At 33.2% G+C, this 27,260-nt stretch overlaps 2 protein-coding genes across 2 annotated transcripts; one reads left to right on the forward strand and one right to left on the reverse strand.

Annotated features, from left to right (window-relative positions):
- Positions 1-761: 761 nt before the first annotated feature.
- LOC136975762 (dnaJ homolog subfamily C member 17) lies at positions 762-25,917 on the forward strand. Its single transcript, XM_067270857.1, has 10 exons — positions 762-871; positions 2,425-2,494; positions 8,872-8,930; positions 9,050-9,137; positions 9,306-9,382; positions 12,696-12,783; positions 19,552-19,586; positions 19,674-19,751; positions 25,451-25,525; positions 25,593-25,917. Exons 1-10 carry the CDS (start codon positions 803-805, stop codon positions 25,833-25,835), a joined length of 882 nt encoding a protein of 293 aa, XP_067126958.1. The 5' UTR covers positions 762-802; the 3' UTR covers positions 25,836-25,917.
- LOC136975770 (GTP cyclohydrolase 1 feedback regulatory protein-like) lies at positions 25,842-26,602 on the reverse strand. The gene is made up of 3 exons (XM_067270870.1): positions 26,475-26,602; positions 26,123-26,217; positions 25,842-26,056 (listed from the first exon to the last, which is right to left on the reverse strand). Exons 1-3 carry the CDS (start codon positions 26,508-26,510, stop codon positions 25,918-25,920), a joined length of 270 nt encoding a protein of 89 aa, XP_067126971.1. The 5' UTR covers positions 26,511-26,602; the 3' UTR covers positions 25,842-25,917.
- Between the last annotated feature and the right edge of the window lie 658 nt (positions 26,603-27,260).

Here is a 27,260-nt window from a genome sequence, read left to right on the forward strand (position 1 = left end):
ATTGGTTCGGCCAGGCTCACAATGCGGTGGCCGGGTGGTGAAAGTCGCGGCCCGAAATATCCAAATGGACTATCTCCCAAAAATTTTGTGTAGGTTTTGGATTCGATCCCAGCTCTCCAGACCGGTTGGTTGCCATCTTAACCGATAAACCATCCGGCCTTCGCTTGAATTTGATTGATTTGATAGTTTAAAACAACGTATAAATGGGAGATCTGCCAAGGGCGAGTGAGTTTAGAGCAAACTTTTTATTGGAAAGAAGTCCCTATTTAGATGCTAGGCATAGCAAGTAAACTCAGGAAAACTCAGTGCATCCAGCTTGGTGAGGCGCAAACCGACCATCAAGTACTGGTATTCTATGGTTTTATCCATTCGGCCACTTTTGGGCAGAGAATAATTGAGAATAATTTAATCTCTCTACATAATTAATGAACATGGCATTAGAATATCAAATACTGTATTTGTTGCAAATGACATTTTTCTTTACTTTTGAAGGGTTGAATCAATTCATAATGGGTTCAGAAGGCATGACATATTCGGGACAGATCCCTTTGAAAACTTTTTTTTGTTTTTTTCCGGATTTGATCACGAGTCCGCGAGGCGAAAAAAATAAAAAATAATTTTCATAAATCAAATAATCTTAGCACATATTTTTTAAATATTAATTTTATTTGTAGAGTGAGAAAAATTTAAATTTAAAAAAATATTGTTAAATTGACTGAAAAATTCGTATTTGTTCCGTTCAAATAAACTGACTCGAAAATCTCGAGGCGCCATCTGGTGCTGATATTTAAAAAGATTTAAAATGGCGGATATAACAAATTTAGATTTGTATAAGTTACTAGGAATTGATTTGACAGCCACAGAAAAAGAGGCAAGTCTTTTATAAAATCTTCTCTAGAACAAACTGAAATGTCTATTGATCATTTTTATGAATACATTTATTAAAAATAATTATAAATTTGGCCTCAGAAGTAAATTCAAAAACGTTTATAGAACGTTACGCTGTTGCTGAATGACGAAAAATTCGTCAGTTTCACGGGATATTGACGAGATTTTAAACACGTGCATGAGTTACAACACCAATTGATAGATCAGAATAATACAGCAAGAAGTAGCTCGATTCAAGCTCTGAATGAGATGGTTGGGTCTATATCAGAGCTGTAGAGCATACCCATGGGAGCAGAAAAGTCAAAGGAACCATACCTCTATGAGTAACGCTTCGTGAATTACAGCCCCCCCCCCAAAATTGGTTACACAAGATTGCGAGTCTTGTTGCTCTACTAAGATTATCGTGTTTAACTATTTAGCCCATGCGACTATGCCAGCTTCGAGTAACCCACTTGACTGTTCGTGGAGTATTTGATGCTATATAGTTTTGGGGGGTGTGGGGGCTTGCTTGCTATCGGTTGCACTGAAGCACACAACTATACATTGAGCTTGGGTCGAAGCGAGCAATAGTGAGCCTGGATGACACAGAGCATGGAGAATGGGCAGTATAGTGATACTTGTTAAAAACTGATCTTTGGAGGCAAAGGGTCACATGTACAGGTATGGTTTCTTTGACTTTTTTGCTCATATAGCTCCTCTTCAATTCTTGGGATGCAAAACCCCGCATTCGGAGCTTGAATCTTACCCAATAAATACACTTAACAAAGAGCCTTAATTGAATTCCAGAGATTTAATTCAAAATAAAACTTTTGGACTAATGCTTTTGATCTATTATAAAAATAAAGATCATTGGATATGCAAACCTGAAAATATGCATTAGTCCAAAAGTCAAAAGTTTCATTTCAAATTAAATCTCACTGGAATTCAATTAAGGCTCTTTCTTAGCTATGTTTATTAGTAATTCTGGATATATGTGAGTAAATAACTTCATGTTGATAATGTATATAATTCTTTCTGAGCATTTTTATTACTCTCTCACAAAGAAGAAAACATTAATTTTAGGATATTATTCAAGTTCTTTGCATTTTTATAAATTATTCAGCACTGTGGGAAGCAAGTTATGTAAAATTTAAGGGAGAGATAGTGTTATATCTATGTATATGTCTGGCAATTGTAACAATATTTGTGACAATAAAAGCAAATTTCACTTACATTAGAATTTGAGTTACGGCAATGATTGAGACGGATGCTACTTTTCTTTTTCATTGATGATTTGCTCAACAAAAAAGAAAAGAAAACAAAACAAAACAAAACAATAGTTTCAATTTACTATTTATTGGAAAGTGTCAAAGACATGTTTATATTTTAATCTATTATAAATAGAATATTTTCTCATAAATTTTGAAAATTTCTCCATAATTTCAGTTACTCAACTCTGATAGTAATAAATATGACAAATTCTTTTTTTATAAATTACAGAAGAATTTATGACTATTTATTTTATTTGGTAAGTTTCTAACATTAATATCTTTTCAGATTAAAAGTGCATATAGGAAGAAAGCTCTTTCTTGCCATCCAGATAAAAATCCTGACAATCCGAAAGCTGGTAAGTGATGTAATTAAATTAATATTTATTAAATAATTTAGAATATTCTGGAAGAAAAGAATCAGCCTGGAGTGGGACTCAAACCTCAAACTCTAGTGACAAATTGTTTAGTAATTAATTAAATATAATTGCAGAAAAGTAGGCCAATTTAATCTAGTGATTGTTTGGCTTTACAAATTTATCGGGTTTCATTATGTTTGTTCTGGTAACTGATATATATATGATTATAATTTATCAAGAAGCATTTTATATACCATCTTAATTACAATAAGCGCTTTCCAGTATGCATCAAACAGTTCATTGACGAAGTACAATGTATGAAAATGAATATTCACTAATGGATTTGTTGATGCACAACTGATGCATGTCACACTTGTTGAGCCATGGATATGGTGAGCTCTGATGAAGGAATATGACTGTCCCGTGGTTATATTATTAACACCAGTTTTACTACTCAACTGTATTAACCCAAAATTATTTTGATAAAATAAATCTGCAAATGCCAATATACAGATTTGTATGTTTCTGCCATCTTGTAGATTGTCAAACATTCCAGTGAAGCTTGTTAACTGTTCATCTGTTGTTGTTGAGACTGATTCATATTGGATTGTACCCATTGTTCTCTTCCCTAATAATAAAACCAATCCAACGAATCAGAAATGTCTAGAGTTGAACTTATAATCTGACAAACTAAGAACAAACCTTAATAAAATACATCAACAGGTTTGCTGTCTTAAGTGTGCCAACATTTTTATCGGGATTTTTACAATTTATTAATGAATAGTAGGCATGTTAAGATGTTATTCATAAGACAGATGCACATATGGCATGTGAAGGAAAATGGCAAGTTCGCAGCAGTGATTCTTATTTACTAAGCTCATCGAGAAAGTAAGTACCATTTGGGTATTAAAAAAGATTTGCAATTTGTTTTCATTTGTATTTTATTACAGAAAAATCTACATACCTTAAACTACTTTTTGACATATTCACCATGTGAATTAAGGCATGTGTCATATCTTGGCACTAATTGCAGCATACCCGTGTGATTAGAGGGTCAGCACCTCTTTAGCGTCTTGTCAGGGTTGACATCACCGTGTCTTCTAGGATAGACACAGAAACCGCAAATTCAAGATTTGTGCGAGTGGTCATGTGTGTGGACGGTCAGATTTGGGATGGAGGAGGATTGAGAGATGGCTCAGAAGTGAATCACTTGGATATGGTGTTAACAACTAAAAAACTGATTTAATTTAACAAAAAGGAATACATGTCTATCCTACCGAATACTGGTTGAGAGAGAGAGTTTACAAGAAACTGTGAGTTGATATATACCTTGTGCAGATTTCTGGATCGACAATTTGAGTTTGTTCAGTCGGTAGTTTGGTGGGGACGGAATCCAGGAATGGTTGAGATTTTCCTTTCCTTGGAGTTCGGTTGAGGAAGTGATGGAGAACTGTAGGATCTAATAATCCGGAGAGTTTGGCAGTGTTCTCTAAAGAAACACAAGGAATGAAGTTCTGGGTATCCTGGATGATGATAAACCTTTTTGGAGCACTTTTGTTGAAGCGTTTGCGAACTCTCGATGACCTTTTCTCCTTGAGTCACTTCTTTTTGTACTCCAACTCACGTTACCCTTTTTCACCAATCGTAAATTTTTTGTTTTAGTTTCCAGTGACACATTCTGAGTTCCCTGGGAAAGAAACGATTCCGGGGGAGAGAAATGTACTCATCCTCTAGTAATAAAAATGGAATAAGTTTTTTTTCTGGGGAATAAATAAATTTCCTTTTCAAGATGAAAAATAAATTTTCTTTCAAACATTTCGTCAAATCCGATCTCTCATACCCACTCCGTAGAATTCAGCTGCCTGCGACCTGAACCAGTTCTGGATATTTACCTTGATTTCATCATCACTTACAAAGTGGTGATGAGATCTACAGCTTACTGTGTGACATTGAAGAAGTTATGGCGTGCGATACAGAACGAAAGGCATGGACTACTGACTTCTGGCATTGTGTTTGTGCATGACAATGTGCGACCACATACGCATCTGTATGATTCCTTGACCACATACTGATCTGTATGATTCATTGACCACATACCGCATCTGTATTGATTCATTTCGCTGGGAACAATTCTGTCATCTTCCTTATAGTCCAGATCTAGCTCCATCTGACTTCCATTTGTTTTCTCATCTCAAGAAATTTCTTTGCAAGTGATGATGAGATCAAGGTAAATGTCCAGAACTGATTCAGGACGCAGGCGGCCGAATTCTATGAAGCGGGTATGTTGCAATTAGTCCCAAGATATGACACATGCCTTAATTCACATGGTGAATAAGTCAAAAAGTAGTTTAAGGTATGTAGATTTTTCTGTAATAAAATGCAAATGAAAACAAATTGCAAATCCTTTTTAATACCCAAACTTACTTTCTTAGACTTACTTTTCTTAGACTAGATAAACAGTACTTACTTTCTGGATGAGCTTAGTATTTTGGTGAAAGTAGCTGCCTGTCTGACTTTTGCAGAATTATTAGTACTTCTGACAGTCACTAGTAATGTTGATTTGTAGTGCATAATCTGATATTTTGATATAATACATTTTAATGTGGTGAAAAATTTGAAAGCAGATCTTGATATAGAAAACTTAGAGTTTGTAAACACCTATTAATTCCTTAAATCATTTTCTTTTCTTATCAAAATTATTTAAATTTACAGCATTTAAATGAGCGTGGCAATGATTATCGTCCATTTTGAATACATACATTACACTCATAATAAAAGAAAATGTGGTTTACCGTGTGTTTGGTTGCTCTGCTCTGCTTTTGATTGCTGTTTTTTTCCTTTCCGTACCCTATGTATCTTCTTTTTATTTGCGAGATTATGGATTCAGTTTTCACTTTGGGATAATGTTTGTATTTGATGTTTCTTTAATAAATATTTTAAATTAAAAAATAGATGGATTTAATCTACTTTCATTTGTAATGACTCAAATATAGAATGCTGCAAGATATTAGAGCAAAATTACACAAAAGTCTTAAAGATTTCTGGGTCTGCAAACTTATTCTCATTGGAATATAATGTGAAAATAAAGAAGCTGGCTTGGTGGGGTGTTGAATGTTATATATGAACTGTCAACATTTTTGTTTTTATTCACCAAATTGTAACTTTAAGTTATAATTGGTGCAAAAATTGTTATTAATAGTAGAATTAGTCATTGCAAAATCAGTTTTTGGCACAAAATATTTTATTTGTTAATATATTTTTTGATACCCGAAAAATAAATAAAAAAAACCAGAAAATTCCACATTCCGTCTTGTTGGTGAGGTGTGACACCACAACTAACTACACTGTAGCAAAATCCCTGTTTGTATTAGGCATAGAACAAAAGTGCATGTAATTCTTGTGGACTATAAATTAGAGAGATTAACTTATATACTTAGAATAAAAATTTGAATGTTCGTACTGATAAAAACAAAATTCGTCGATGTATTTTGAATCTGTTTAAAAAAGTTGTTCAAAAAATATCTATTGAGGGTTTGGCTGGATCCACAGAGATGACCAGGTTATTGGGTAGGGTCTAAAGCAGTGGTTCTTAACCGGTGGTCCCTTGGAAAGCACCCGAAGTGGTCCATGAAGTCATCTTAAAATTATTAAATAAATGACGACAAGTTTTTTCAGTTCAAATTTCAAATACATTTTGCTTATTTAGTGGATTTTTTTGCACAGACTAAATAAATTGAACCTTCATCTACAACAGTCAGGAAATATGAAATTGGAAGGCACTAGCAATATATTTGCATTTGAAGATAAAATCAGTACGTTTATTGCTAAAATCGACCTATTGATCAGCAAAGTTGAAAGAGAGAATTTTTCTGCATTTGATACATTGAACCCAATTATTGACAGTGTGCTGAGATGCCCACCAGTGGCTGAGCGGTTCTGTCGCTAAACACTGAGAGTTTGGTCGCGGGTTCCCACTGCGTTCGGATGGGCTGGCCACGTGGAGTTCTCTGGGTTTTCTCCACGTTTGTAACACCTGAATAGGGACCAGTTTCCTTTAAAAGACCTCCTGGAAGGTGTTATTCAGAAAGTAATCCACAATCCTTTCATAGTCAACATTTCTGAGGTGCCGGATAAAATACAAAAAGAGTTAATTGAAATGTAACACGATAGTAACTGCAAGAATACTTACAAGACAGGAATTAATCTTGAAGATTTTTGGAGCCATAAAGCTATTGCTTTCTCTAAAATTCGAGAAATTGCTTTACGGTACCTAACTTTATTTTCAACCACATATTTATGCGAGCAAGGATTCTCAGTGCTTTTGATAATTAATTAAAAATTAACATCGAAATCGGTTGGATGCCAGTGCCGACATGCGTTTGGCTTTTAGTAGCACTGAACAAAGAATCCAGCAGTTGGTAAACACTATGCAGTTACAAAAATTGCACTAAAATAATATAATTAATGTAACATTTTCGCAAATAATATAATACTCTTGGTTTCGAATAATTTTATACATGTTTAATTTATAGGTCGTCTTTATAAGAACTTATATTACTGCCAAACAGCTCGTGGTCCATGGCAAGAGAAAAATTTTGATAAATGGTCCCTCATCGCTAAAAGGTTAAGAACCACTGGTCTAAAGGATCCGAGACAGACCCTCAAAAAATATCCGGGTTTTTTAACTACCCAGGTTCAATCCTTGAGCATAGGCTGATGCCATAGCTGCCTTGGCCATTCCACTAATTCAGTTGATCTAAATAAGTAAGTGATCAGTCATTATTTACAGTGTATATGCTTATTTAAATTTTTGGTTCATGCATTCGGTCAATAGTCTAATTTTGACAAGCCAAGTAGAAAAAGCCACTGAATTTTAGTAGTTGTACATGTCTTTGCACCTCACCAATGGGCTGGCATGTGGAGTTTTCCATGCACCGGCCCATTGGTGATGTGTGTGAACCAGTGACAGTTGGGTTTTCTTCAAACACCCAAATAAGGGTCAATTTCCTATAGAAAGTCCTCCCAAGAGGAACTCTCCTTTGCATATCACCCAAGTATTGCATTACCTTATCCCATTGATCCTATATTGTATTACTTTCCTAGCTCTGTTATACATAACAGAGGAAAAGTATGGCAATCAATTTTTATATTTTTGGACTTGGGACCTTGAAACATCAAGAAATGCCAAAAAAATTGAGTTTTTACCCCTATATATATGTGTGAGGAGCATGATTTTATTTACCCCTTTTCAAGGTTAATAATGCCTGTGCTTTTTGTTAAAAATTTCTGAAATTTTGCAGGAAGGTTTGATTATTAGGGTGATTGATGCTATTAGATTTTAATTGTTAGAGGTCGACAGGTTGGGGAGATAAAGTGAGTCATGTGTCATATCTCAAGTAGGGTCAGACTTAATGACGATTTTACTCATTATTAGCATTTACAATTTTTTATAAATCCCAGCCCTACTGTGACAGTTATGTCAGCAATGCCCAAATCAGGACTGACATCACTTCTGATTTTAGGCGCACAGGAACCTTCTGAATAATTATCACGTTAGCGGTTGCACATGAGGAAATGAATGGGCCCGGGATGGAGGAGGGAGTCAAGAGACAGTGCACTCGAAATAACATACTTCACTATGCATCTAACCATAAAACAACAAGTATTTATTTTTCAAGAGACTAAAAATTACAAAGAAAAATAGATATAGAGGGTGAGCCTAAATACACACCAATCAGAGAGAGATTGTTTACAACCGCATATGCAGATAGATAAATACCTGGATTTGTGATGTCTGGAAAAGTGGAAAGCTTGGATATAATGAGTTCCAAATAGTCTGCAATAGTTAGTTCAGACTGGCCAAAGTCCAATAAAAATGGCAGGAAGTTAAGTAGATTGGTGGTGGAGCACACACTTGAAACGGGCAGGCAAACTCCCTCTTGACTATCCTTCCCCTCTATTTTTATTTGGGGTTATGTAGGTGTTATATTTGGTAAGGTCATGCAGGGAGCTGGTGGTTAGTCCAATCCATGATTTTCTTGTGAGACTTCCTTTGACGAGTAGTTTTTATTGGAATGTGTCACTCACAAAAAGAGTCTTTTCAGTGGGAAAATCTTGTGAATTTCCTCCGTTGAATTTATTAATTTGGGCTTAAATATAATTTTATTTTTTTCTTGAACAAAAATTAAATAATTAGGATCATCAAAATTTCAAAACTATTAGCCCGGGTTCTCAAAATTAAACTTTTTGCTGGAATTTTTTTCATCAGGGAAATGAAAAAATAATTATGCTGATATTTAATAGTATGAGTTATTTATTTTTTAATTTTATTGTTAATATATAAATAATTTATTAAAAAATTTATATGCTTTTTTTAGCCGAACTTTTTCAGCAACTTTCCAAGGCTCTAGAAATACTTACAGACAGTTCTGCGAGGGTAAGTTTTCATTTGAGTTATTATATTATATAATATAAATCTTAGAGATTTTATTATTAATTTTCTTTGTATTAAACAAAAATAAAATCACAGTACTTAATGATTTTTAACATGTCAAGGCTGCATACGATAATGTTATAAGAGCCAAGAAGGCTACAGAAGAAAGAAACAAACAACTTGATAGCAAAAGAAAGAAATTTAAAGATGGTGAGTTGTGAAATGCTTTCATATTTAAATTAAGTTTAAAAAATTATAGCAGGGATTTAGTAAAGATTCTTATTTACATTTGTCGAAAATTTTATTTACTTATTCTTGATGTTTGGATGCATGTTTGAAATGAGAAATAAAGATTTAATGTGTAATTTTTCTTTGCAGATCTTGAAGAGAGAGAGAAAGCTGCACTAACTTCCAAGTTAAATGACATTTCTGCTGCAGAAAAACTTCGAGCAGAGGTAAAGTTAAAAATTTTCATAAAACTTGTTTTACATCATTAGGATTTTGACTACTGATTTCATACATGACTCTGATATATTGTCATTAATCTGATCAAAATTATAATTTATTAAACTACTGTTCGATAAGTTATGTATATATGGGGCATAGACAAAAACATCATACCATTTAGAGTAATTGTCGTATAATAACACTTTACCGATTACCTATGTTTTCGCATGTTTCTATTTAACTAATACATATCAGAAACAAGGTACAGGTGCAATATTTTTGTCTAAACCATATGTGTGTGTATATGCAGCCTATCATTAACACCCTACATATGTATCTAGGGTGTTTCAATGCATATGCAAACAGTAGTAAGCAAGATGTTTGTAGCAAATTCACTCTTGCAAAGCTCATTTGCAGATGGAAGATCTTGCTCTCACAGATTTGATTTTTATTACAGTTTGAAGTTTTTGCTTTATAGTGTGTTTGTGCATTAACTTCTTAGTTTTTGAGATAAAGGGATGTTAAAGTGCTACACAAATTTTTTTAAAATTTCTTCACAAATTTTGTAAAGAAATGTTTTTTAATCTCATCAAATTTAGCATACTTGTATTTTGTTTTTTTTGTTATGTTATATGTAATTTTGAGGATTTTATATAATATAAAAATTTATACAAAATAATGTACATACATATATATATCTTCTATCCTCATGCTCATAATCCAAAAAGTGTGAGCAGCAGGCAGAAGAAGACCACAGTTCTACAAATCATCCATTCAGCAACTTCCTCCATACATTCCTGTTCATACACACTTCTTGCCTCTTTTATCACAATTCTCTTTCTGACTCAACACCTTACACTCTTTCACATACTCATCCACTTGTTCCAATCAAGACTTTCTTGGCCTTTTCCTACCACACTTCCCACGTCTAATCTCTTCGACAGATCATCTGCTTTCATTCTCTCAACATGGCCAAACCATTGTAGAGCTGATTTACTCACCTTTTGAACCATACTCTTTTACTTCATATTCCTCTGGCACTTGTCCATTTTTCATGTAGTCTCTTCTTGTTATGCTACACACTTCTCTCGAATATCTCATCTTGTACGTAGTAATGTGACCCTTGTGATTCTTCTGCCATATCCAAGATTTACAGTTATACATGAGCATAGGCACCATAACAGTCTTATATGCAGCCATTCGTGCCTTTTTGATATGCTTTTATCAGTTTATAAGTTTACAAAATGCACATATTTTATCATAAGCATATACAAATCAGATTTGTGGTTATGGAAATTTAATCATGTTAAGCATTCGGGAATAATTATTGATATTTTCTGTTCTGTTGTTAAATATTACATTAATATTCATTTGACGTTAACACTTGTGTAAAGTAGAGAGGAACTAACATGACCGCTTTAAGTTATGTTTTACTGTTGAAACCAGGACTTTGGAGTGGAGCTGGAGCATGGAGCAGGAGCGGAGCCGGAGCACAGAAATTTGTAGTGCTCCACTGCTCTGATATGCATATTTTTTTAATATTTGAGTCAGTGAAAATTGAAGTGGCATAAGTCATAAAATTTAAAAATTGAGTTAAGTCCATGTTTCATTTCTTACATTTGATTTTTCAATAACAATTTTAACAAACCATTAAATATTAAATTAAATTAGTTATTTTGCATTGTTAAGTTTACAGCACTGATATTATTTAACATGTGGCAAACTTGTCAAACAAGTACTAAGTATTTGTGTAGATAATGCGTGTGCTGTAAATAAACTTGGCAATCATGAAAATATTTCCCAGGATAAAGATGATGAGAAAACTGAAGACATCGAAGAAATGAATGTATACATTTCTGCAACAGTGGGTTAAAGATCCTTCCCTAATGGTGTAATGATAATATGAAAATTCAACTAATGAGGTGTGGGATTTACACTCTTCAACTGGCCATTTGGAATAGATTAAAGAATGAACAAATAATAAAAATATTAGGGAAAATTACGAACGCCAACAATTCGTAATGTTTTGCTGAAAATGTATGGTAAAACTCAATCCCTGTACACAGTAACAAGACAAGGTTCTACATATGCCATGCTTGATCATCATTTTTTTCAGACTACTGCGACCAGGTAGCTGATGCCGGGACAAAAGACCTGGAACTTAGCAAAGCAGAATGCGATGAAGTAAAAGATATCAGAGCTGTTTTAGAAAAATCAAATATTTTGACAATTGCCCTTCAAGCTGTCGATCTTACTCCGGGGATGTTTATGAAAGAATGGTGTAAACTAGAAAAATGTATGGAAGAATTTGGAGGATATATTGCATTAGGAATTCTGTCTTCTATGAAAAAGCAGAAAGCAAAGCCTATTCAAAACACACATTTTCTTGCTGGAGTGTATATTTATTCTAGGTATAGAATCTTATTAAGTGCAGCAGAAAAACTAAAAGTGAGAGAAGGTCTTTCAGACATCCAACAGCGAATCAAAAGGCAAATACTAATTGATTTGGCTGAAAAGCCAGCAATTGTTGAGCTGTCACAGCCAACCTGTAATATAATATAGATTCGGAAGATGATGATTTTGAAAAATAATTGGATAGAAGGGAAAACAGTCGTCGAATTTCCACTATACATAATAAAGATGACAATGAAATAGACAAACATATTGAGAAAGAATGCAATGCAATAGAGGATGTGGGGAGATTAAAGGTGAATGTATTCAAAACCATGGACGATTACCCGGAGCACATCAGAAAAGCATACAGAGTCGCTTCAAGCATGCCAACTTCTCAAGCAAGTGTTGAGTGTCTATTTTCCAGATTAAGATTAATTTTAACTGATAAAAGGTAGTCAATGAAAGACGATTTGCTGTCTGCCAATTTATTTATTAAAATCAATGAATGAATTTTAGGTTGTATGTTAATTTTTTTAATTATAAATAAATTAGTTGTAAATAAACAAGGTTTTTTTTATATGTACTTATATATCAAAGAAAAAATTAATGTAATTCCTGTAAGAATATTTTAACCGGAGCATGGAGCAGAGCAAGGAGTGGAGCTGGAGCAAATACTTGATGCCGGAGCAGAGCAACTCAAAAAAATGGTTGCTCCAAAGCTCTGGTTGAAACATTATTACTGATTCATCATACATTAATTTGTATCAACCTTTGCACATTAGATCAATAATGTAAATGAAATGCATTAATTCTGTTAGTTAATTTATATTATTTAAATCAGATTAAAATTGTGAAACAAATTAATTATATTAATAATTTATTAAATTACATTTGGAGCTAATTTAGAGAACTTTTCATGAATTACAGATCGAACGACTTCGAAAAGAAGGATCCAAACAATTAGAAGAAGAAAGAGAAAAGTTAAGGAAAGAAATAGAAAAAGAGTGCAGTTTAAGTAAAAATATATTTTTTAATTCATTAAAATCCCATTTTCTAATAGTTGTAAATATCTAAAAGTCAGATTATTTTCATGCCAAATAGAAATAATTTAACTATATTACAAATTTTGGATCAAAGATCAGAAATTTGGCTGCTGTCTGGCCTTAAGATTAATAGTTCTAAATTAATTTAGATTTAATTTTGAAGGTTCCCCACAAAAATATTGACCTAAAAAGAGGTTTGAACCTGATGCTGTATGCTGTTTGCACTTCTTCATGTAATTGTACAGGTTAATTACTAGCACACTGGGAATTCTAATTTATTTTTCCATCTTTCACAATTAATTTCTAGTTATTTAAATGATGGCTTAATTCCTTGTCTTTAAGTCAAATTTAATAAATTAAATTAACTTAAATTCTTGCTTGAAAATATCTTGACTTTTAGATATATGTTTAGTTCATTTCTTTTATATTTAATCAAATATATATATAAATTTTAAACCCCTTTTATATACAGTAAAACCTGAGTTTAAAGAACAAAATTTTCCAGTCCTGGTGTAGTAATCAGACTATTTTACCTTGATTAAGTAGACACTGCCTTTCACAAACAATGAACAGATCTTTCTATTCTCCTAAATCTGTTTTAAGCAGACAGTACAATACATTGTATGTTTCCACAAAAATTATTTAAAAAATACCATTCTTATATTCAATACCATTATTTTGTAGAATTTCTTTGAGTGTTTAAATAGTATCCTACGTTGTTTGCAGGAACTGCAGTTCAGAATTCAGACCAGATGTAGATTTTTCTAATTATGGTAGATACACTTTATAGTGTTACTTAGGGGACTTGTTGGAAACGGTCATTATTTCAGATTTTTCATTTGGACAGGAGGATTTCGATTCAATCTAATGCAGTTCTGATCATTTACAGGGTTATTATATTGATAGTAAAATACCATTACACTTAATTGTATAAATAAATATAAAATTGCAACATTTAACAAAAGTAAAATACTTTGCTTCCATTATACTTTTGTTATTTGCTCCAGTGACAGTCCACAAATTCACAAGCGCGGAGGCGACTTGCAATTTTATATTTATTTATAGAATTAAATGTAATACTGTCGGTCATGTTTTATATTTACTATTTTTTACTTAAAACCATTACATTTATGAGAGAATGGCCAGTATTTCCTCTATTGGTCATTATATAGTGACGAGTCGAGTTGATAAATTGAGGGTTGCTATAAAACGAGTCTGTTATATTAAATTTTGTATGAGATGGCATCTAATTGTTAAATTATGTTAATTAATTATTGCACAAAAATAACCTGTAGTTTTGCATTGATACTTGTCTAAGTGGATCGTTTCTTGTCCCAAGTAAGTCTACTAAACTCACATTTTACTTTATAAATGAAGTAGCATCCAAAATTTTAGGACTGGGTATATAAGGTCAGAAATTGTTAGAGTTAGAATGCTGAAATACCTTCTCATGTAAAATAAGCCCCCTCACAACGACATACTTTGCCAGCAGGTGTAGAGATCATGGAAACACTTCTGGAACCCTTTCTTTGCAATGTCCTTCAGTTCAACCAGCATTGCATTCTTTGCTTTTTCTGCACTTGAAAACCTACAGCCCTGAAGTTGACATGCCAGCTCAGGAAGCAGGTGGTACTATAATGACAACCTTTGAAATGTTTTCATCCGTACGAGCTGTCGCCAATTGCTCACTACGTTTGTTATCTTCAATCTCTTCTATGCCCTACTCAAACTGTTGATAACTGAAGATTTCTGACCATGACAGTGTTATTGCCATTTATATGATTCATCAAGTTGTAGGTTTCTGTCGGACTTTTGCACAAACACAAAACTTAATATTAACATGCCACTCTATAAACATTGCATTTCACTAATTGTTGAGCAATCCAAACCTTGTTCATAATACCTATATATGCTGCAGTGATTGTGTGACCTGTTTAAATGAAACTCCTTCCCTATGCAGGAGGTTTGTGTCTTAAAGTAAACCAAGAATCACTGTGATTGCATATTGACTCATTAAGTGTTGCTGACTCCTAAGTAATGTTAACTCATTATTATTATTTAAATAAATTATGTGCTGCAGTAATGCTTCTTACAACAGAATATATAACTTTCTACTATGAAAATTCTCTAAATAAATGATAAAGTAACAATCTGTGCCCGCAAAGAATTATTTTTGCAAAGTTCGTAATGGATGATGATTTTTTGGGGTAATAAAATGAGTCGTCTTAAATGAAAAATTATCCAAGGAAAAACTTTGAGATATTTGGGTGTGCTTATAAGCAAAACAGATTGAGTTATTTTGTAATTTCCGTTCGTACAACTATGAAAATAATCAAACTTTAACATTATAAAGGTAATCTATGAACTTTTATTTAGTTACTTATCTATTTAGTTTGAAATATTATCTGTCAGTCTGTAAAAAATATATATTCACAATTGCTTCTTTGAATGTGTAGCATGGCAGTTACAAGCTGGATGACCGGTGTGTTGTCATATACTACTATATGTGTATCCTCTTCTTATTTTATTACCTAATATTTATTTACACTCCTCAACACCATTTTAATCACATTAAAATTACATGTTAGTTAAATTTAATATCAAATATTACCTTTGTATTAATTATGTATGTAATGCCATAACTTGCTTTTCTGTAGTCATTAAATTTGTACTTTCTTGAATTTTTTGTCATCACTGTTTCAGTCTATCTCTTCCGCTCATTTACTTTATCTTATGTTCTTTGTATCTGAACTATGTCTCTTGAGACATTTCTCCCATTTTCGCACCAGTTTTAATATGCTTTGTTCGTAAAGATCTATTTTCGGGGTATGTAGACAACTGTGCATGACTGATTTCATTTCATTTTCTGACTTAAAATGTTGTTTGTCTGGGAATATTTTCTTGGGACCAAATGGATGATAGTTTGAAAGGTGGTCCCCCGACTGTAAGATGGATGCTGGAGCACTTTTCAGCCAAAATTGTGCAATTTTAGTGTGAATGGCAACTACAATATGGAGATGAGCATTCTTGCTAAACAGTCTGACATTTGCAGCATCTCTGTTTGGACATTTGTCATGAAAGGAGCAATGCAACTTTATTGATGCATTAGTGTAAGTGGTAGCATTCATGGTAGTCCCAGTTAGTTGAAATGTTCCTTCAAAATGATGAATAGTTGCAATCTCCCATCTCTGTTGAAGGAAGAAAGTTGTCTAAGGGCCCAAAATGAATGTAGTCATTAATCGTGGTATACAGTACCTGAAGAAAGATGTGTCTGTGCTGCAACTTTACTAGTTGTTATCCATAGATTATTAAAGATTGGGTGCTGTATGAATCGAATGTTCAGAGTAATAACTGACGTTGACAGCAAAGGATAATGATGGTTTAACATCGTGAGTTTGAATCATCCATATGTTTTACTATAGCTTAGCATCATGTTACCATACTGTTCTTGAAACTGTCTACAGGTCTCTTCCAGTTTAATACCTTTGACAAGGAATTTTATCCACAATGCATTGATTATGCTGGTTGCCATTTTGAATATCTTGCACCAGACACTAATGAGACGTGTGCCATCTACTACTAAAAGAATAAAGTAGAACGTCGATCAACCGAAAGCTTTCCAGTTGGACTGTGTTGGGACGTGTGTCATGCTGAATCGAACATTTTTGATACTAGATTAACTTCTAAAGTACAATTTTATTTTGTTTTTATATTTTTCAATATATTTATTTTGTTTGTACAAAATAAAGAAATCATTTTTAAGGATACAATAGCCACGATTATTATTATAAAAATTTTCGCTAGGCTTAACATCGACGAAAATTCAACGCAAAGCGACAAGCAACAGGGAAAAATTTCAACATGGGATATATTAATGTACTACTCTTGGGATATACTATATTAATAATGTATTTTTTTGTACATAATCAGTTATCCGAAAAATCGATTTTCCGAACAACCCCAGTCCCCAATTGATTCAGATAATCGACATTCTACGGTATATATAACACTTACTGCTTCAGTGAATTGATGCATTTACATTGCAGTTTTTGCAAGCAATTTGACTCAAATTTCCTTGTATAATGAATTAATCATTCATTTACATTACACAAAACAAAAGGCATTGATTACACTAATCTACATGATTTTTGGAACAGATACGGCGGTGATTTTTTTATAATGTATTTTTCATGCTGAAACGGAAGGTGTGATCAGAAATGCCCTATCACGTCACATTATTTAGCTATTTGACTTTAAGGCAGTCAGTTGTTCAGTCCCAGCCCATGTAAAAATGGAAAACTTTGACTTGTTTCTCTTGTGGTGGAGCACATTTTAAAATGTTTATTATTTAATTTTTCAGTTGTAAATAAATTTTTTATTTAGAATAAAGATTTTGTCAAAAAATTTCTTAAATTTAAAATTTCAATTTCAAAAGTCAACATTTTTACAGTAACTTTGGAGAAAAGGTACATCCAGATATGAGTAAGATTGCTGACAAAAGAACAGCTGCCTGATTGGTGCCAGTTTATAACTTATTTATTCCGGCACCCATGCTTTAACCAATGAATCATCGACCGTGAACAAAGAAGAAATGGCATCGGTCTTTGAAAACGCGTTATCTCAGTGCAGCTCAAGACATTGGCAAGTGAAGTTGTGTGTGGTAATCCGTGTTCAATTGCAGGTAAAATAAATTTGGAAATTTTTTTTTTTTTTTTAAATTTTACCTCAACATTTATTGAAATATGCGGCGGCAAACAAGTTTGTGTACAAATTCTCCGGATGTGTTTTGTTATGTATGTGGCGAATTTGCAACAAAGAGTCAGCGTAGGCCCATTTCAAAATTGATGAAAACTGCCTATGGACTTTATTTTGGATGTCCACATGGAGATCAAGACAAACAATGAGTGCTGCATTTAAACATGTATTAGGTGTTATGTCAAGCTCACGCAGTGGTTATGAGGGGAAAAGGAGCATTTGTTTTTTGCTATATCAATGATTTGGCGAGAACAAGAAAATCATTACGACGACTGCTACTTCTGTTTAACAAAGGTCAGAGGTTTCTCTGCAAAAAATAAAAGTAATATTGTGTATCCAAATATTCCATTGGCTATGAGACCAGTTCCTCCTAATGGAGAGAATTAACCTATTCCCACAGTCCCAGCTTCTTGGCAGATTTCTGATTCTGAAGAGGATTGTTCTGATGCGGCAGTGCAAGGTTCAAGAGATGATTTTACACAAGAAAAATCAAATAGTGAACCACATCTCATTTCACAAGTGGAACTAAACGATTTGGTTTGCGACTTGCATTTATTAAAACAGCAAGCAGAAGTGTTAGTGTTCCACTTATATCAGTGGAATTTATTGCATAAGGATAGACACGGAAGTAAGGATTTAATGAAATATTTCACCATGGCAGATCAGTTGTGTTCCTGTTGTGATATAAATGGTTTGATGTCTGAGTTGAATATTCCTTATAAAGCTGATGATTGGCGGTTATTTATAGACTCGTCAAAAACAAGCTTAAAAGCAGTGCTACTGCATAATTCAAACAAGAATCCTTCTATACCAGTAGCGCATGCTGTTGGTTTGAAAGAAACATATGAAAATATGTCATTAATTTTAAAAGCAGTCAATTATAGTGCTCACTTATGGTGTATCTGTGGTGACCTAAAAGTTATTGATCTTCTTCTCGGACTGCAAGGTGGCTTTACAAAATACTGCTGCTTTTTATGTCTGTGGGACAGTTGTGCAACAAGTGAATATTATGTGGTTAAAGATTGGCCAAAAAGAAAGACTTTCACTCCTGGGCAAAACAATATTAAGTATATTCCATTAGTCAATCCTCAGCAAGTAATTTTTCCCCCTTTATAAAAGCCTCACATAAAATTGGGGTTGATAAAAAATTTTGTTAAAGCACTGAATAAAGAAGGACCAGGATTTAAACACGTAAGCCAAGTGTTTCCTAGGTTAAGTGAAGCTAAATTAAAGGAAGGAATATTCGTTGGACCTCAGATTAGAAAATTAGTTAATGATGAAAATTTTGACATGAAGTTGAATAATGTAGAGCTAAAGGCATGGAAATCATTTAAATATGTAGTCCATGGTTTTCTTGGAAATAACAAAGCACAAAATAATGATATTTTAGTAAAAAATCTCCTGCTGAACTGTAAAAATTTAGGCTGCTGGATGTCCTTAAAAATTCATTTCTTGCATTCTCATCTGGACTTTTTCCCACCAAATTTGGGTACAGTGAGTGATGAGCAAGGTGAACGGTTTTTACCAGGACATATTGCAAATTGAGCAGCATTACCAATGGAGATGGGACGAATCGATGACTACTGCTGGTTCTGCAAAGAGAAGATCCTACCCTACACTGAAGGAAGAAGTGATTATCCATCTCCAGTTATAAAAAAATTTCAGGTACTTTTTATGCCTGTTTTAGTTATGTTATACAACAGTTTTTTATGTAATCAGAAAAATAAAATATGAGTATTAGAAATTTATTTAGCATTGCGTGAAATTTAATATGTCAATAAACTTGGTCACTGTGGGAAATTCATATTTTTCATCAATTTTTTAATGGTATGTAATAAAAATATGGTGGATGATGGAGAAAAACTGGCTTCATTTTCAGATTCAGCTAACAAAAAAGAATAAAATTCACTTATTGCTGTTTCTGTCCCGAAAAATTTTTTTCAATTTGTAGACTAGTGTTATTAATCATAAAATTTTTGTTTCAGGGAAGAGTAATGAGGCTGAGCTACCACGAATAAAGGTAATGTTTCAATTTAAAAATTTCTTAGAAAAATGTTAGTTAGAAAACCCTTTAATAATCATTTTAACAAAAAAGCTTTTTCTTTAGGTAAAATGGAAGAGTAAGAAATCTGACGAGAATAACGGAGGGTATAACTATGAGAACATGGTTGAAATTTTCGGAAAGGTGATTATTAATTGTTCTTACATTTATCTTAAACATGACTCCATTATAATTTTGATAATAACAATATTTGGTTGTTGGTAAGTAAATGGAATTTGTTACCCATTGCTATAATGGTAAGATTTGATTATTATTTTTTTGTTTTTACTTCTTCCACCCTGTGGGCAATAAAAGGGTCTTTTTATTAAGTTGTGGTTTTAAAGGTTGAAACCAGGGACAGTGCTTAATGTATCTGGAACAGATCACCTCCAAAAAATTCCCAAGGGTTTATCCTGACCTTTCCAGATTTGATCCAGATCCTTCTAGCAGTTGGCCAATGTCTTAACCACTTGGCCATCTGATCGTGAACCAAATATTTGCACTTATTTGAAAAAATGAATTGTTCTTCATTCTTGAGAAGGGTGTGAACCCAATTTTTTTTAATAGTTTTCCTAGCATTAAGGCTCAATGTCTGTAAAATTACAAAAGAAATGGGTACACACACACACCCTTTTTGAGAATGAAAAACAAGTGTACAAACATTTTGATCTCTTAACTCTTTTAAGACATTTGAATACATTATCAAGTTTTTGTTATTTTAAAATATTTACAATTGGTTAATGATAAAGCAATTCATAAATAATCATTACAAAATGCTATCTTTGAGTGTGGTGTTTCTCTTCTAAAATAAATAAATAGCAACACAAATTATATGAGATAAAAAAATAATTTTTATGGTAAAACTGAAGATTTTACATCATTTTCTCTTATTATTTGTGGGCAAAAATGTATCAAATCTCATATCCTGTTATTTATGGAAAAAATTTAACTCATTCTCAATCTGTCCCAATCAAGTTCCCCAAATGATACTGAAACTCTGCAAAATACTTTCTTAACCACTAGCATAGTATCAAACATTAAGACATCTAATTACCTTACTAATAAACCCTTAATGAGGTCGTTAAGCAATAAGTTTGTAAGCAGTAACACAATAAATAAGTTTACTTAATATCCACGAGGAATTTTTTATAAACTGTGTTGAATCATCATATTTACACAGGGTTCCATACACAGTCTGACAATTACATAATGAGACTGATGTTATAGAACAAAAGTGAAACTAAAGATTTGAGTATAACCTGTACTTTATTCAAAATTTGTTCTTCCTGCTTCAATATAGCAAGTAGCATGATCTAGCAAAGATTGGAATGACCTCTGCATGTCATCTTGTGACATGGCCTGAAGACTCGATGTAACAGCCCTTTGGATGTCTTCAACATCTACAAAGAGGCAACCTTTCAATGGTACCTTAAGTTTGGGAAATTTATTCTCTGCAGCAATTGAATTTGAACAGTTATCTCCATATACAGTAAAATCTCATTTTAATGGATTGCTCGGGCCACTGAAAATCATCTATTGTTCCAAGAATCTGTTATCTTGAGAAGGGATTTCCCACATACCCAGCAAAATATCCGTTATTTAACCTTCTACATGTAAAAAATATCTGTGCTTCAAATTATTCAGTCTCTTGAGATCTCTATTCTTTATTCTATAGAAATACGATGTTATAAGATAGCATATTATACTGTATATATATACATTAAAGCTGACAGAAATTGTATGTACTCTAAGCACAAAAAAGAGAGAAATTATGCATGCTCCATTAGCACTTCACTTGACTTCACAATTTGTTAGAAAACTCGTCCGTCTTGGTTTGTTTTGATACTGCTTTTCTGCCTATTGAATACATCAACCAGCAATGTTATGTACACTTGTTTGTTAATGCTTTGTTAGAAAAGTCTTCACAACTTGGAAAGACTTGATAGCTTTGCTAACTTTCGGCACTACATTTGGACACCAATCCAAGTGTAGTGCCGAAATTTAGCGAAGCCGTTGAGTCTAGGTGACTCCTCTTCAATTGTATCAGCCTCTGACTCCCTTTGTACAGTTCCTTAATTATACATATCCCAGATATAGGCTAACAAGTTCATCATCAAACTCTATAAATTCTCAAAAACACCAAATATTAACTAAATGTTGAAAAACACAAAGTTTACAATAGATGGGCTAGAAAAAAAAGTTGTTTTTTCCGAATTACAGATCCAGTAAAAGGAGGTAAAATTACATTGATCTACCTGGATCTGGGAAAAAATCCGTTGTTCCATGATCCATTAAAATGAAATTCTACTGTACTTATCGATTCTATAGTTTCAGCTGCACTTTTCCTGAGCTTAAAATGGAACTTAATATTTGGTCTCTGCTCCATTCCGCTAACAACATTCTTTCACTTCCTATAAAATATAGCATCATATTCCTGTTATGATGCATGGGATGTTGCAGTATTGTCAGATTACAGGTGAAGGTTGGCATTATGGATGACATACATTGATTGCTTCATAGATGATGCTTCTACCTTGGTCAAAATAAAATCTGTCTTATTATATAATTGATGGATTGTGTATGTCTGGAACTATGGGAATTAGGCTGATCATTGTTCATACTTTTACAGGTAAAGTATGGTGCCGAGCGAGGAGGAATAAATTTATGTTGATGTTGATGGTAGGGCACTCATAATTGGCAAGAAGTTGCTGAAGTGTTTAATAAGCTGCATTTAACTTCCTACTAATCGCACACAGCGGCCTTATTAATTAACAGAGATTGCTTTTTTTAGGGGAGCACCGTCATTTGCATTTCTTTTCTTAGTTTCAGTTTTATTACTTTATTTATTATTAATTGTTCTGTAGGGCAAACTATGAAGAATTATATAATTTATGGCATCCTCTTCTATTACTAAGCAACTCTCTACCACTAATTTTTCATGGACATTATTCATGCAAAAAGTGCCTTATTTGAATAATTTCACTCTTTCTTTTGCTCCAAATTCCATTTAATCCACCACCGAAACATGATTAAGTGTGCACTTACCCTAAACTTTCATTTGGAACTCTTACTCTCAATATTTGCAGTTATACACTGTAAATGCTACCAATGATGCATTGTAGGTTTGTTTACGCATTAATGCATTGCATGACATTGTTGCCACATGTCATTATGATGACTAGGAAGTTTTCAATTCCACTGTAATCTTACAGGACCTCTGTTATCATGTGGCACATACCCGTATTAAATTAATTAACATGGGGTTTCTAAAAAATGAAAGGGGGATTTCATGAAGTTATTTGAAAGAAACATTAATCATTATGCCTCCTAAGTTCTTGTATAACGTTGTTCTGGGTATCTACTGATTGTAATCAGTATCTTAGATTTTGTACAGCATTAATACATTCCTGTGTGTATGCTATTAACAATGCAGCACAGTAAGGAAAATTCTATATGTTTGAATGAGAAGTTTGGCAACTGGCGTAATAAAAACAAATAAAACAATTGCTGGGGGTAATTGGAGCCTAGGTAAAAAGCAAATGGAGTATGGTTTCACCTTACTTTGGAGGCCGTTTTTTGAAGAATGGCCAATACTGTCCTGTAATTGTGCATTCCCACTACATTCTTGTCAAGAAATGAGGTAGCGAGAAGCAGTGAAGATAACATTTTGAAAGGGAAAGATTAAAAATGTGGTTACTAAAAGGGAACCATTTAGCAACTGATGCTAAATCCAAATGAAAAAGGAAGAGAGAAAGTACAGAAAGAGATATACAAAAATTTTGGGAAATACTATAAAAATGCTACAATATGTGTACATTTATAAAGAAAAATAAATAGCAGCATTTAAACAGGTTTTGAAAATATTGCAAATAAAAGTTTTTCCTGTTATTGACATTAAGTCTGATCCCAATCGAGATGATACATGACCCCTTCTATCTCTACAAACCGTAAAGTTCTGTACTCAGTTTTAATAGTGTGAATGCCCCTTATACACACATTACTGTGCCAAATATTGTTTCTTAATCTTTACCTCATCCTGAGGTATTATACAAAGTAGATGCCAACATGCATAAACATGCACAAACATGCACACATCCAGGGAGTTTTTTGCATTGATCTTTTACTTTCTTTGGGTTCAGAGGTCTCAAAACATTGAGATTTGTAAAAAGCCCAGAGGGTCAAATTTAACAAAATTACAATACTTTCTCATGTTATATTATGACAGCCAGAAAGATGAAAGCAGTGATTGTATTACTGTAATGAATAAACAATTTAGTTTTTGGGTAACTTATAACTCTTCATTCAATTTATCAATCTTCTATTTAATTTAAAAAATTATTTAAATTTTCACTTTAGTTTTAATCTAATATTTAAAGTGTTGTAAGGTATTATCTCCCATCTCGTGACTTATGTAATCCAAATTCTTTATCTTATCTTCATTTACAAATTGTAGCTATGAGTAATTGTTGAAGTATGTTCAGTATTGCAAATATTATAGATTATTATTTTTTTGTTGTAAAACTTATTTGTCTTGTTCAATTTATAATAAATATCTGACTATTACTTGATCTACTCTCTTGTAATATCAACAATTCATTGAACTCTGATTGTTTTTGATGCTTCTGTAAAAAAGGAAAGCCCGACAATAGAACTTAGTAGCAAGAGACAGGGTTTGACACATCCATAACAGACTATTCTCAGACCCAGACAGACCCAGGTCTGCAGAGAGGTAGGCCAACAACTTAACCACTTTGGTTAGAAAATAAGTTAAAATTTGATGGTATTTACAACTAGTACACTCATTTTACAGAGGTGACTGTAGTATCACTTTATAGTAGACTTATACTGGGTGCATAGTATAGTCCTTATATATCTGACAAATCCAGACTGATATTAGCTGTGAATGTGACCTGTAGTAAAGTGACTATGTACTATGAGATATGACACCTTCAGTGGTAAAATTTGGATTTGGCACTCTCATCTTGAAAATGACACATGATACAGAAAAAAGTTGTAGACTCCGATTTAGTATAAAAGGACACCCTGCTTATGTGAATAATGTCAATAGAAAGAGCAAAATGTGGAATGAACACAGACATTAAAATGTGTATTTTTTGTGTATTTATATATAACCTGTGTATTTCTCATTTTCTTATGTCATTCATTACTCTCTGTTGTATGTTATACATTGCTCACATCAGTGTATAAGGATTTTACCATGCACTCTGTGTATGTGCAGTGAGCAGGTAGCCAGTTTGCACTTTTGATAGCTTAATTACCCAATTCTTAAGTGATAAAAACTATCTGAAACACAGAAATAGGCCATTAAAGTTAATATAAAATTAGTATAGAGAAGTAACTTCTCTGTGTGTTCTAGTAAGAAGCAAACATCATGTAATCTTCTTACTGTTTGAGCCAAAATTGATGTTTTTTTCCTTCAAAGTTCACCTACAAGTTGAGTCCTCCTTTGAAAATGATCCCACAAATGCATTACTTGCATGGTCCTAACCTTGATAACTCAAGTAATTCCCAGTCACTCTGAAGTCAAGAGACAGTCGACTGGTTGAACTCGAGAGTTCTTTCTTTTGCTGGCTGAGCTTGACGTCAGCAAAAGAAACAGCTCCTGTGGTATTATTCTTAGTGACAAAGTGCTATCTGTTAAGGTTTCTATCTACTGGAACTTTCTAATAGGTAAATAATGAAAGGAAATCTGGACATAAACATGCAAGTGCAAACATGATGCACTAGCAAATTATTGTTTGCAGAATTATTCATAAATCATATTCTTAAGAATGTACTGTACAAGCTAATACAGTATATTAATTTCAAAACTTTATTTTCAGTATGGTGATGTCACATGTGTTATGTCGAGTAAGAAAGGAAGTGCACTGTTAGAATTCTCTAATGCACAGGAAGCAGTAAGTATGCCAAATATTTATAATGATAATGTGTAACTTTTATAATTAATGGCTATGATTTCAATAGCTGAATGCATTCGAGAATGAGAAAGGTCTGGAAGAGAATCCCGTAACTTTGACTTGGATCCAGGGAAAGCCGAAGGAGACAGACGGGACTCCGACGGAGACGGAGACAAAGACATCGGACGATGGACAGTCCGGGAACGGCGTACTCTCCGACAGAGACTACGAGAGTCTAGTGTTGATGAAACTACGTCGGGCAGAAGAAAGGAAGAGACTCATTCAAGAACTGATGAAAGAAAATGACTGATTAAACTATTTTATGTATATATATATTTATCAAAAAAATGGTACAAAAATATGCAAAATAAAATCCAACACAACTATTTTTATCACCCGTCGCACTCATCTGGTTTGAACAGCGTCCAGATGCAAGTCTGGCCAATTCCGGCCATGGCCACCACCCGGTAGCCCCTCTCGGCCAGCTTGTTGAGCACTTTGCGTGGAGGATCTTCTGTCCGATACTCCGGACTGAAAAGAGAGAGTCGTAAAAGAGTAGTGGCTTTTAAATGCAAGTTAAGACAAATTCAAACATACAAATCGTTTCCCAATTGGATCATCTTCCTTGCGCCAAGATGCTCCATTAATTCCGGGTCGGAATCTTTATCCCCCACAATTGTCGGTCCAATTTCCTAAATTTGGAATGATAAAAAATGTCATTAATTATTGTTATTTCAAAAGAGGGTCTCCGTGTTATAATGATTGACGAAAATGCACTTGATCAATTATTTGATCAAAGAATGATCGATTGATCAAACGGAAGTTGGTAGTAGAGTTACACCACGTGATCATTGCTAGAGTGAATATGGTGTTTATAATGGGTGATTATGCTGATTTAACATCAATTAATTTAACTAATTAATTTTTAGAACAATACTAAGTTACTTACGAGTCGAATTTGAGTGGAAATTAGAACATACGGCATATTTTTCTTCACTTTAAACAAAGTCAATTGCAGATGATTATCCACCCAACTTTCATATTTATTTTCCAGAATAGCCGTCGGGAGGCGCTTCTCGGTTTCTATTCGTAGGTTTTTTTTTTTTTTTTAATTGAGTAACGTATTTTTAGCTGACACGAATTTCCTAAATATGCTTAATTTTATTTTGTTTTAAAGGCAATTTGTCAGCATATTAATCTTGCAAATATAAACACAATTTTATGCTTATACATAAATTTATTCGTTATTTTCGAGCTTGATTTAGAAATTGTTTATTAAACGCGGCGAGTACCGTCTCTTAAACCCGAGAACCAAAACCTCGCAGAAATCTGGGGAGGTTAGAATCTTGATTCGTGGAATTCGAACCCATGACCTGACAAATAAAGCAATTTCTAATTAAAGTTTATTATCGGGAAATTACATTTTAATATCTGGTTTATCGTTTCTAAAACGGGAGCTGTTTAGTTAAGGGTGCGATAACGCTAAACTGGCTAATTTTAGAATTTGTCTATCGATGCTATTTTCTGCTTCGAACGATACCTAATGTCAACCGGAAGAAGAAAAATAAATAAAATAGGAAGATACAACTATTTTAACTAATTCTCCAAAGTCTAAAGCGCTAAAAATTCATTCAATATTTTCATTATGGCATTGACTTCCGATATTCGATTAATGAATATCAAATTACAGCATATACTTACGAAGAATTCCAAAGCGTCCACATTGCTATTAACA

The sequence above is a fragment of the Centruroides vittatus genome, unplaced genomic scaffold, assembly GCF_030686945.1.
Source record: "Centruroides vittatus isolate TY-2023 unplaced genomic scaffold, ASM3068694v2 contig_109, whole genome shotgun sequence".
In the NCBI taxonomy this organism is placed as follows: domain Eukaryota; kingdom Metazoa; phylum Arthropoda; class Arachnida; order Scorpiones; family Buthidae; genus Centruroides; species Centruroides vittatus.

Excerpts from the sequence above, each read along its gene's own strand:
- LOC136975762 (XM_067270857.1), top strand. The coding sequence starts at position 803 with ATGGCGGATATAACAAATTTAGATTTGTATAAGTTACTAGGAATTGAT. Across the intron at positions 8,931-9,049 it reads TTACAGACAGTTCTGCGAGG|GCTGCATACGATAATGTTAT; the intron begins GTAAGTTTTCAT and ends TAACATGTCAAG. Across the intron at positions 19,587-19,673 it reads CTGAGCTACCACGAATAAAG|GTAAAATGGAAGAGTAAGAA; the intron begins GTAATGTTTCAA and ends CTTTTTCTTTAG.
- LOC136975770 (XM_067270870.1), bottom strand. The coding sequence starts at position 26,510 with ATGCCGTATGTTCTAATTTCCACTCAAATTCGACTC. Across the intron at positions 26,218-26,474 it reads TTTCCACTCAAATTCGACTC|GAAATTGGACCGACAATTGT; the intron begins GTAAGTAACTTA and ends TTCCAAATTTAG. Across the intron at positions 26,057-26,122 it reads ATCCAATTGGGAAACGATTT|TCCGGAGTATCGGACAGAAG; the intron begins GTATGTTTGAAT and ends CTCTCTTTTCAG.